Genomic DNA, 12,709 nt, shown 5'->3' with positions numbered 1-12,709 from the left:
CAACCTTGGTTCTCCCTTCTATTTCAACTCAGCAGCAGGGAGCCTCTACTTCTACCAGTTTTTCTGTCTCTGCTTACACAGAGTCAGGGTACCTTTCAAAGTAACTACCAACCTACAGTTCTCTCAATCTGTAGCAGACATTTTAGAAGCTTCCAGAAAACCTACCACTAGACAGTGTTACAATCAGAAGTGGACTCGGTTTTCTGCATGGTGCGCTCTTCATCACAAGGAACCTCAGTCTTCCTCCTTGTCTTCAGTTCTGGATTATCTGTTTCAATTGCTGCTTTTCATCAGTCACTGGACGGAAAACCGCTCTCTGTTCATCCTGTGGTTTCCCAATTTATGAGAGGACTTTTCAATGTCAAACCACCTCCAGTGGTTTGGTACCTCAATGTGGTTCTTGCCACATTGATGAAACCTCCATTTGAACCAATGTCTACAGCTCATCTGAAATATCTTACCTTGAAAGTGGTTTTTCTCATTGCTCTCATGTCTGCTCGCAGAGTCAGCGAGCTGCAAGCTTTAGTAGCGGACCCTCCTTTCACAATATTCCATCACGACAAGGTGGTCTTCCGCACTCATCCTAAATTCTTACCCAAAGTTGTTTCAGAATTTCATCTTAATCCATTGTACTTCCAGTGTTTTTTCAAAAGTCTCATTCTCATCCTGGAGAAACAGCTTTTCATACTTTGGACTGCAAGCTTGCTTTGGCTTTCTACTTACAAAGGACTAAGCCACTTAGATCTTTCTCCTCAACTTTTTCTCTCGATCCAAACAAGTTGGGGAATCCAGTGTCAAAGCGAACCATCTCCAACTGGTTGGCTGCTTCTATATCTTTGTTATGCTCAGGCTGGACTGCATCTAGAGGGTCGAGTCACAGCCTATAAAGTGAGAGCCTTGGCAGCATCTGTAGCTTTCCTTAGATCTACTCCTATTGAGGAAATCTGCAAAACTGCCACTTGGTCCTCGGTTCATACATTCACTTATCATTATTGTGTGGATTCTTTTTCCAGGTGGGATGGCCACTTTGGCCAGGCAGTATTACAAAATTTATTCTCTTGAATTGCCAATACTCCAACAGTCCCATTCCGGTTAGCTTAGAGGTCGCCCATACGTGAGACTATGCTGCCTGCTTGTCCTGGGATAAAGCACAGTTACTTACCATAACAGGTGTTATCCAGGGACAGCAGACAGATATTCTCACAAACCACCCACCTCCCCGGGTTGGCTTCTTCGCTAGCTATCTGAACTGAAGAGATGCTGAGGAGATGCATGCCCTACATCGGGCAGGAAGGCACTCGCAAACTTTCCAAAAGTTCTTCAAGCAAGCTGCTTATAAAGCTGTCTGCATCAGGGCTCCGTAGTTGACGTCACCCATATGTTGAGAATATCTGCTTGCTGTCCCTGGATAACACCTGTTACGATAAGTAACTGTGCTATTTTGCCTCAACAATATCACAGAAAACCAGAAACAAGAGGCAAAAGAGATGTCAGAATATCAACCAAGGGAACACTTTATTAAGTCAATAAAACTAAAGTCATAAAAATAGATGCAGTCTATAGTATTATGGCTTTTGCTTTACTAGTTTTGCGTCGCACATTTTAAGTGGAGAAGGATACCATACAGGCGGTTGTTTTATACCTTTCATTGCGGTTTATTTTATACCTTGGCAACCATGGACCTCTGAGGAAGGAGTGTTTTCCGAAACACGCACCGTGTCAGGTCCCTTGGTTTGTTATAAGGTGGTATTTTCAACTGCATAAAATATTTGGTATAATAAACATTGCCTGCATCTCATACACAGAAGTCTGCAGTTTGTTTTTTGTTTTTGTCTATAGTATTATGTCCATCTTGATATGAGTACAACTGAGTCTAGGTCACACCTAGATTGTCCCAACGGGGATCCTGATTTCGGCATCCGTAGATGCCTTCATCAGGGGATGAATGGACACTGTCGTGAGTGAGGGACTGCAAGAAACGGCAGGACACTGACAACAGTTAAAACACGATGAGAGCATCTGTGAGTGCAAAAACGTGCCAAAAAAGCAAACTATTTTTATGACTTTCATTTTATTGACTTAAGAGTTCCCTTGGTTGATATTCTGCCATCTCTTTTGCCTCTTGTTTCTGGTTCTCTTGAAGCAAAAGCCAAACATCTTTTAAAGTAACCTCCTGAGACTCACTATCCTCAAGGTGTGGCTCCAGTGCTACTTCCGTTGAGAATTAATTGGCTGTAGTAAAGGAACCAAACTAGATGCACCAGGTGATAATATGGACCCAGAAGGGGAAAAACCCAGCTTCTGTGGTGGCTGTTCTCTGCTCACCGATCACAGGTTAGGAGGAGGTGTTTTCAAAATGTTTCAAAAATCCCTGAAGAAGGCAGCCAGGAAGTGCTTCAGTTTGAAGAGAGCATTTTAGTTGGAAGTTTGAAACACAACTTTCTATAGGACCTATGGGGTTCCAGATGCTGCTAGTACAAGCTTCACTATTTCCTTCTGCTTTCCTATCACCAGGTGCTTTAATATCCTAGGATTATTTGGTGATCTCCAAAGTATTCTACATGTGGCAGTTTCATGGTGAAACTTGGATATTATGCAGCAGCCTGATGTCACACTATGGTGGGACTTATCCTCAATATAGTGTTCAATGTCCCTGTGCTCCAGAGTAGTCCAGCAAGCTTCCCTCAATCACTGGCAGTGCCACAGAGCCCAGACAGCAGGTAACAAACCATCTGTTTGGTAGCATTATTAGGTTCTCCCTGTATTGTAGGAATTGTGAAGCTCTTCTTTTCCATCAAGACTTTTATTTTGTTAGAATTTAATAATAATAATTTTATTTCTTATATACCGCTGTACTGTGAGGTTCTAAGCGGTTTACAGTAGAAACAGAAGAAATGCAATAAATAAGATTAATTAAGATGAAGAGAAAGTACTTAGAGTTCCCTGACTGTCCCAAAGGCTCACATTCTTGCTAAAGTACTTGAGAAGAATAAATTAGTTAGGTTATAAACATAGAGTAGCAGAAGGTAGGAAAACAGTTCATAGGAAAATTAATTTCGAATACTTTATACATTATATATTATTCAAGGCGGAATACAAATTATAGGAATTACCAAAAGAATTGCGTAATAAAGATTATCTAGATAAATTACATAACAGTGATTCGTGTACATTACATGGTGTGGTAGAGGATTCAATTATGAGAATTACATATCAAGGGAATCAAGTGATAACAGAATATAGTGGATATTATCAGTATATACGGTTTACAGATTGGAAGTTACCTAATAATGACGTAAGAAGTTTATTGGATAGTGTGGAAAATGTTTATATAGGAATCAGAGTATGTATGATAGGAAAGGTTTTAAGAATTGAATTAATGTGTTATTCTATCGAGGGAGAGCTTGTGCATAAAGGGAGGATATTAGTTGGTAATGACGTGTTTTCTGAATAGAAATGTTTTGATTTCTTTTCGAAACACTTTGATGTCTGTTGTATTGATCATTAGTTTGGTGATTGTGGGGTCAATTTTTGCTGCCTGTGTCGCTATGAGCTTGCAGAATGTTTGATCTTTTCTGTTGTACTTGGCCTGTTATAGGTGATCATTTTGAAGTTTTTGACTCTTTGGCCTTTAGAGTCTGAGAGCTGCCTGTGTTTCCATAGTAGTTCAGTATTTTAAGTCAGGGTGTTTGTGGTGCCTCTCTGACCCCTTGGAAATGGGAGTAGAAAAACTAAGACTCTCCTCCCTACATTTCTTTTGGTATAGTGTGCTGTCCAGAAAATTCAGAGTCCAATGGTCAAGTATTTCAGCCATATTGTATGTAATGATTATCTACCGTGTTTCCCCGAAAATAAGACACTGTCATATTAATTTTGGGCTCAAAAAACACACTATGGCTTATTTTGGGGGGATGTCTTATTTTTCCATGAACAACAACCTACATTGTCTCATTGTTTCTTTGAGTCTTTTATATTCTTTTTGAAGCAATCTCTCCTGATTTTCTCATTGTTTCTTTGAGTCTTGTACATTTTATTCTAGTTGTTATTTAGATATCCTATATACCTCCCTCTCCTTATTCAATCATTATGTCCTGTTACCAATCAACTATCCTACCTGGGTCTTGCTGTAGTGCAGAAGCAGCCATCTCCCTTCTCTATTCAAACCAGCTTAGCTGTAAAATGGGAACATGTGGTGCAGCCTTATGACAACAGCTACGAGCCGTGGCCCCATTGACAGATGACATTCCTTATTTGATTTTGGTTAAATCTATGTGAGTGGTAACAATTTTCATATATCATAATTCGTATTCTTCAAGACTCCTGAGGCAGGCCTGTTGGCCGAAACATGTACATGTCGAGTCATTGAGTCAGAGAGTTATTTGAATGTACCATTGTGACATTGGAGGAATAAAGATCTTCATTTTATCAGATGAGTTGGAGGACACTTTTGTAGTGCACATCATTCTGATCTGGACAATTCCATTCTGGTTTCTGTGCAGCATTATGACAACAGCTGATAAAATTGCTTGTTCCGCTCCCTGTTGGCAGTGTACACAATAACCGGGACACACGCAAATTGGAGTTCAGCAGCCAAAGGGAAACTTTCGTGTGGCTGTTGTAATTGCTTTTCCCGCTCCCTGTCGGCGGCGGAGACAACATCTGGGACATGCACAGGTTGGAGTGGGCTAAGTCACGCTGCTTCGTAACTAGGGCTTATATTAGGACCTACCCCGAAAATCGTACTTATTTTCGGGGAAATACGGTAGTATCCTTGATTTTTTTAGGGTATGTAAATGTAGCAGATGGTCACATAAGCACTGTGTGTAATATATGGATGTTATGGATGCATTTTTAAAAAAATGTACAGTACAAATGTAAATTATAACAGACTAGATTTTCTTGTATTTTAATTTAACATTTATTGTTCTAGGACTGATGAAGACTGAAGATACAAACTTATGGTTTTTGACATCTTCCCTATGAATCCTATTTTGATGTAGCACAATGAAAACACTTCCTGGAGTGGGTGTGTTTGGGACTGGCAGCACTGCCCGGGTACTGGTGCCTTTATTACATGCAGAGGGCTTCTCCATAGAAGCATTGTGGGGCAAGACAGAGGATGAAGCGAAGCAGCTGGCAGAGGAAATGAACATTTCCTTCTATACTAGTCGGACAGATGATGTCTTACTGCACCAGGATGTGGATCTGGTTTGCATCAACATCCCTCCACCTCTGACAAAGCAGATAGCTGTTAAAGCTTTAGGTACAGTTCTCTGGGCATGCATTAATTAAATGTTTGCTTTAAGGCTGAATATGCTTTGTGTTGGTTTTTTTTTTGTTTGTTTTCATGAAGAATCACAGGGATAATTTTTAAAAGATTATATGTGGGCAAATGGTGTATTTATCCCAGGACAAGCAGGCAGCATATTCTCATGTATGGGTGACATCATCCACGGAGCCCCGATGTGGACAGCTGCACAAGCAATCTTGCTTGAAGAACTTTAGAAACTTCATGACTGACCGCACTGCACATGCGCAAGTGCCTCCCCTCCCGACATAGGGATCCTCAGTTCTTATTTTTCCGCGGAGCTAAGAAGTCGGCTTTTCTAATGCTCTTCGTTTTTATTGCCTTTCCTTCCCGCTCACGCGTATATTTTCTTTCTAATTTTCTTTATTTCTTTTCATATTGTTTTTTTGTTTTAAACACAAAAAAACTAAATAAAAAACTAAAGAGTTTTTGTTTCCCTCACGGACTTTTTCCAGCGAGGCCTTCTTACACTGCCTCAGCCTCAGATTAAATTTTGGCTGTGGTGGTTTCTTCGTCGATGTCCTGTTTCTTTTGGGAATCTTCAATCTGCCTTCAATGGAAGGTCTATGTCGCAAGCCATTATGGTATTGAGTCAGTTCGTGCATTTTATACTTAACTCCCTCGTTGGGCAAGACGCGGCACTTCAAGTACCAGCAGGCCTTAGAGGTACTAGAGTCTTACATCTGCCACCAGTATCAAAGCTGATTTCGATGTCCATGCACCGATGTCCATGATGCTGATGTCCAGGCTGCCGATGCTGCGATGGTACTGATGCTTGTTGAGGGTGTAGATGGTACCGGGGATACCAAACTATATTCATTCTTTCATCACTAGTATTAGTGCTTCTGTCCATCACGACGAAGGTCATCCACTATTTAGTACTTTCAGTTTCAGACAACTGGAATTCTCATTCCTTCTAGTTTTTTTTCCATTCCCATATGGATTTTTATTTTTTCAATTCATTGGACTGTAAAAAAACCCAAAATGCATGAGGATGTTGATATTTTTTTCTGATCCTTACCTAGCAGATGTTGGATTCTCTCTGCTGTTAAGATCTATATTTGGTAGATTACATTCAAGGTTTGGGCCCAGATCGCTGTGTGGGATCTTATGCGCACTCTGCCTGCATCATTTACCAAACCATCGTCTTTGGAGAAGACATCGCCATCGTAGGCGTCGACATCGACTGCTGTCCCGATGTCCAAGTCTATGTCATCATCTCAGTCAGACCTTCACTGGTACATGCAGTGTTTGATGCCTTTGTGATGACTTCACATCTTGCAACATTGTCAGAAGCAATGCGACGGATGCCGTGGTTTAAAATTATGGATATGGATTCTAATTTCCACAACAGATTGACGAACATCTCGTATCTTGGGGACGAGTTTTTTACCTAGAAACAGACTCCAAGTTTGCCAAGAAACATGGAGAAGTTTAGAATTGATTATCCGCCTATGGATTTGCTTCAGCTACCCATAGACTCTGGTTCTTGATTGTACAGTACCTCCAGGGTGTGCAGTTGGACATGGACTTATAGCAGAGCCTCCCATCAATATATAGGAACTCTCTGTTTCTTCATCACTGTGTTCAGGCATAGTATAGCAGAGCCTCTCATCAGTTTACAACCTGTAGGAGGAACTCTTTGCTTATTTAATCTCCATTTCAGGTATGATGTCGCAGAGCCTCTTATCAGATTACAACCTGCTTCTTCAACCACTGATTTCAGGCATGATGTTGCAGAACTCCCTATCACTATATAACCTGTGGGAGGAACTGTCTGCTATTTAGCTTCCATGCCAAAATGGAAGCGGTTGTTTCTTTTTCAGACTACTCAGAAGAAACATTCTGCATTACCTGTCCCTTCCAAGCCACAACACTGTAGGGGACGTTATCTTTTTTCCTCCATACTTGAGGATTCAGACATTCATTTTCATTTCAAGTGTATGAAGCAATAACTGGAATCACTTAAATTGCCCATACATAGTTTTCTTCACTGTCTGAGCCAGTTTCTTTTCCTTGATTTCTTCACCAAATGGGTAAAAGATCCTAATATTGCTCTGGAATCTGATTCCAATTATACAAAAGAATGTTTGGAGGATTTGGAGCTTCCTCATCCTCCCACGAAGTCACTTAAGCTGCCTATGAATCGCATCATTTTCAAACACATTTGGATACTCCATACTCTGTTCCAGCAGTTCCTGCTAAACTGCTCACCATCTGATGTTTTATTCTTCAGTTGGACCTCCTTTTAACTTGATGTGCAAAAACTACTAAAGGTAGAAAACCTATCAGTTAGTTCTTTGCCCTTTTTTTTCTACACTGCGATAGATATTGCTATCATGCAGGATCAACTGGGTTGTTTTTAGTCAAGCTTCCATTTTATCACTAATGTTAGCCTGTGTTTATTCCTACAGGCATTCCATTACCTCAGTGTTTTTTCTCCTCTATCTTTCCTCCTGTTTATCATAGCCTGGAGGTTTGGGAGTGGCTATTGGGGGAGGTGGAGGCCATTACATCTGTTTTAGAATGCTTTTTCCCTTAATTCTTCAGTGAACACCAGGGACTTCATTTCCCTTTTCTTTATCCATGAACAGCATACATGTTCTACTGTATATCTTCTATTTCCCTATCTGATCGACAGCTTATACTCTTTCAATCTCAGGGAATTTATTTCTTTTTTTATCAGCTCTGCATCTAGACCATATTCATTTTTATCTAAATTCTGGGGGGTCTCAGGTTTTGCTGTTATCGACACAAAAGGCTCTCTTCTCTCAGTGTTTTTTCATTACTCAGTAACACCAGCACATTCTATCTACATTTGGCCGTTTCTAGCCCAGCATTTCTACTCTATGCATAGATTGCCTAGCCTTCGCAGTCCATATGATTCCCTTTGCAAGCTTTTCTCTGCAGTCCAGCGAGTTGTTTCTTATTACGTGACTCCTAGTCATGGATTACTAACTCTGTTATGGCTTAGCTCATCGCTATGCTCTTTGCTTCACAGTCTTGTTTTCTCATATCTTCTAGTCCGTGTGGGCCTTCACTTACTGATTGGCTATATTACCTAACCAAGCGGAGCGCTCTTGCTGTTTTTAGCTAACAAAACCTTAAACAGTTCAGTATTAGACACTTTCTCACAGCAGTTTTTTCTCAAAACTGTTTTTTCCATTTCAGGGAGTGTGATTTTTCCTGGCAGCCATGCTTCAAAACAACAAACAAAAAAAAAAAAAATTTGTTTCATCTTCTTGCCTGGATTTTAGGTTCAGCAATTCTCCATTTCATTGCTTCTATATGGGAAATTCTGCAAGTAGTTTTTCTTGCGCCTTTACTTGCTGATCATTTCATGACAGCTTATGAGCCTCATCTCCTACAAGAAGCCGTTGTTCTCTTGTACTAGTTGAACAAGTTCCAGCTGTGCCTAGTCTTCCTTTTTCTTTCTGACATTTGTCCAGTTCAAGCACCATGCTTCCAATAGCTCCTTGGTAGTTCAGGCAACCTTGAATTTCTTTTCTTTTCAACTTGGTTGATGTCAATACCTCTGCTGATCTTTCCATCTATTCTTATGCAGAGTCAAGGTTCGGTCTATATTCCAATCTTCAGCTCTACCTCCTGACAGATTGCTATTTTTCCGGCTGATTTCAGCTGTTCCTCTTTTCTCTCAGCCTATTGCATTCATATTCACAGCTTCCAGTACTCCTGCCATTTCGCAGTATTTCCAGCAATACTTGACACCTTTATTTCACTAGATGTTTTCTGCCTCATTAGATTCTGAAGTCATCTCTTTGTTTTTTTTCTCTGATTTTGACTTCTCTCCTCCATTTGTCAGATTCTGAGCTCAAACTCACTTCTTTTAGAGTTTGTTTTAGTACTATTTTGGCCTATGTTGGCCAGTGCATGGTACATCTATTTCTGCTCATCCTTGCATTTCTAGATTCAATGTGGTTCCTGACTTATGGAAGTTTTCCTTGGGATCAATGTCTTCTGTTCCCTCCTTCAACAGTTCTCCTCTCTTTCATTTCTGCCAGAGGAGTGAAAGGACTTGAGCTCTGAGTAACGAATCCACATTTTACAGTCTTACACGACAACAGTGTGCTTCAAACTCATTCTTATCACTGATTTCAAACTGTTCTTATCACTGATTTCAAACTTATCATATTTTACTGATTTTTATTCTAATCAATTGATTGTACTACTTCTATTTTTTCAGTTCTTATTCTCTTCTAGGAGAATCTACTCATCCTACTTTTACCTGCACTCAGGCATTAGCTACTTCTTTGCAGGAGACAATATCTTGACGATCATCTCTACAACTTTTTGTCTCTTTCGACATTAACAAGTTGGGGCATCCTGTTTTCAAGGGTCTAATATTCAACCAGTTGGCTGCTTGCATCTGGTTTTATTATATTTTGGCTAGGTTGTTCTTAGTCAGTCAAGTCCCAGCTCTTCAACAGTTCCAGTTTGGCAGCTTCAGTATTCTTTTCTCAATCTACTTCGATTCAGAATAGATGAAGCTGCTCTTTTTCTCCTCTGTTCATTTCTTTCACCTTCATTCTTGTCTGGAACTTTTTGTGCAAATAGTATGGGCCTTTTTGGCCTCTCAGGTTTTCAAATTTGATTTTCTACAAAGCCAACCTTCCCACCATACCATTCTGGTTAGCTTGGAGGTCACCCATACAAGAGAATATGCTGCCTGCTTGTCCTGGGATAAAGCACAGTTACTTACCGTAACAGGTGTTATTCAGGGACAGCAGGCAGATATTCTCACAATCCACCCACCTCCCCTGGTTGGCTTCTTAGCTAGCTATCTGAACTGAGAAGGCGCACACCCTACATCGGGCGGGAAGGCACTCGCACATGTGTGGTGCAGTCAGTCGCAAACTTTCTAAAGTTCTTCAAGCAAGATTGCTTGTGCAGCTTTCCACATCAGATTCTCCGTGGATGACGTCTCCCATACGTGTGAATATCTGCCTGCTGTCCCTGGATAACACCTGTTACGGTAAGTAACTGCTATTTCTGCTAAATGACACTGGGAATTTGTACAGCATAGATGCTTTTTAGTTCTGGGGAGAGGCACAGGAATATTCAATGTGAAACCAATAAGGCAGTGATTGCATAATATTATAGTAAATCAGTGTCTCAAACTCAAACTCTTTGCAGGGCCACATTTTGGATTTGTAGGTACTTGGAGGGCCTGAGAAAAAATAGTTAATGTCTTTGTCAGTTTGAAAGTGGCCCCCACAATATTAGGTGGTAGGGGTTAAGTGAAAGGCGTACTGACAAACGCCAGGTCCCAGGTTCAGTTCCCTCACAGATGACTCACCAGGAAGTAGAATAATAGACACGACCAGAGGTGATTGCATAAAGAATATATTATAGAAATAGTCTTACAGAAAAGTAATATTTATAAGCATTACAATTAAGCAGAGAGCATTACACTTAAGCAGAGAGCAAGCAGTCTCACTGCCTTACAGAGGTCAGAGGCAGAGAGGGACATAGAAGCTTGCAGAAGAGCCAAGAGATAGCTCCATAGGAAAAGAGAGAGCTCTTGATAGCTGCATAGAAAAAGAGAGAGAGATGTGTGTTGCAGAGAGCAGGCTTTTATACCTTGGCTCAATATAGAAACCTGTATGCCCCAGTATCTTTCTGTTTAGAATTTGTAAACTGTTTGAGACAATGGTTAATTTAATTAACAAAGGAGGGTGAGAAACCTGTAAGCATGGTGATGGGATTAAGTCTCTGGCTTGATCTGTGCACCCTTGTCCTAAGCACCCTCTTAATCAGACATTAACACCTTTTAGCTAGCCATGATTCAATCAGGGCTACTTGAAACTTAAAATATATCAATCAGGGCTACTTAAAACAGTTTCCCTGCACTAAGGGTCTATCTGCCTTCCCATGCCAGGGTCAGATTGATATAATCTCCCAGAGGCCTCTAGGCTGACATCTCCCATAATTTTTTTATTTTTATTTTTATTCTTTGAAATGAGGGCAAGCTTGTGGTACTCTCGCTTATCTCCAACCGTACGTCCCCTGTCTTGCAGAATCTCCAAGCTATGAAGATAGGTTGTAAACAGTTCCCATTACGAGTTCAAACCTCTGTCTTAGGTCGTATAGGCCATAATCTGGGCGGGGATCCCAGTATGCCTATATCTTACCCGTCATTGAGCGAATGAACCGTGCATAATGGATGAAGCTTTTTCAGGAGGTTCAGGTATAAAGGTACCAAGATGTCATAAGAGAGAGTATCTAAGTATGGGATATGGGATAATATTATATCTGACCCTGGTAATGGTAATGCAATAGGCCATGCCAAATTAAAACCAAATTAGAACCAAATTAGCAAGTGTCAGAGAAGATACTGGAAATACATGTATAACTGCCTTAAAAGTTAGAAGGAACCTTGTGAGATAAAGAAAAGTACATGTGTTTCACTTTACAGCAAAGGAAAATCATAATAATACATAACAAAATTTGTACAATAATTAAGATAATGATAGGGTGAATTAAAACATTAAATACGTGGTTTGCAGTGGGCGAATACCCAAAGAAAAGTTCCCAAACTGAGACATGAGCGTCTTGTATTAAATTTTGTGCAATCTGTCCATTTTAAAAAGTGATAGTATGAATCACTTCTTTGGAAGTTTTCTTAAGTTGTTCAATGTAAGTATGGAGTTCAGTAAAGTTCAGCAGCTTGTGGAATGTCTCATTCCCCATTCCAAGAGGTAGTGGATGTACAGCATATGAAATAAAGTCTGGAATGTCCATAGAATAGGTTAAATAGGAGGAATTGTACAGCAAAGCGTTCTTAGGAAGGTGGATATATCCGATGAACAGGAAACATTGTGTACAGCATGTGTGGAAAAGTCTTTGCAGTCAGGGTGCATGAAGATGAATTAGTCCAGCAGGAACCGGCAGTCTCTTTAAACTGGTTAGATGCACACTTGGGATGAAATGATGTTTGCACAGGATCTGATGTTTGCACAGGATCTTTCAGTCACTGGAAAGTCACTGGAAACTGGTGGTGTTCGCCCTTGAGATGAAATGATGTCTGTGCATACAGGGTGTGATTTGAAAAGAGTCCCGGTATCATTCAACAGCTGTACTCCAGTGTGATCCAAATAAGAGATAGAAAATGGAAGAGAAAACATGTTGCCTGTACTGAATGTAGAGAGAGAGAAACCAGGTTGCCTGTACTGAATGCATAGAGAGAGAGAGAGAGAGACTAGTTGCCTGTACTGAATGTGGCAACATGTAATTATGGCAAAAGACAGACAATAATCAGGTACTTAAGGTTCTTAATCAGACATTCCAAAAAGATATGTTTTTGTGTGCTGCATATAACTTATGGCAATTCAGAGAAACCATAATTCTGTACTGAATGTATATATAAAAAAAATTATGTCA

The 12,709-nt window shown here is 40.3% G+C and overlaps 1 protein-coding gene across 7 annotated transcripts in view; it reads left to right on the top strand.

The window, feature by feature from the left end:
- The window catches only part of GFOD2 (glucose-fructose oxidoreductase domain containing 2), a 191,674-nt gene that overhangs the window by 89,184 nt on the left and 89,781 nt on the right, over window positions 1-12,709 (top strand). For 4 of the 7 annotated variants that reach the window (XM_033943746.1, XM_033943749.1, XM_033943747.1 and 1 more), the window contains one exon: window positions 4,931-5,263. The exons of 1 other annotated variant lie outside the window; for it this stretch is intronic. In XM_033943746.1, the coding sequence (XP_033799637.1) occupies window positions 5,005-5,263 (259 nt within the window). In that variant the 5' untranslated portion in view covers window positions 4,931-5,004. Of the gene's footprint in view, window positions 1-2,641; window positions 2,721-4,930; window positions 5,264-12,709 lie in introns of those variants that run through there. 2 more of the 7 variants (XM_033943751.1, XM_033943752.1) reach the window with 2 other exon arrangements.

Source organism: Geotrypetes seraphini, chromosome 4 (genome assembly GCF_902459505.1).
Source record: "Geotrypetes seraphini chromosome 4, aGeoSer1.1, whole genome shotgun sequence".
NCBI lineage: Eukaryota > Metazoa > Chordata > Amphibia > Gymnophiona > Dermophiidae > Geotrypetes > Geotrypetes seraphini.
The sequence above is the reverse complement of the archived record's forward strand: the minus strand, read 5'-3'. Positions and strand labels throughout refer to the sequence as shown.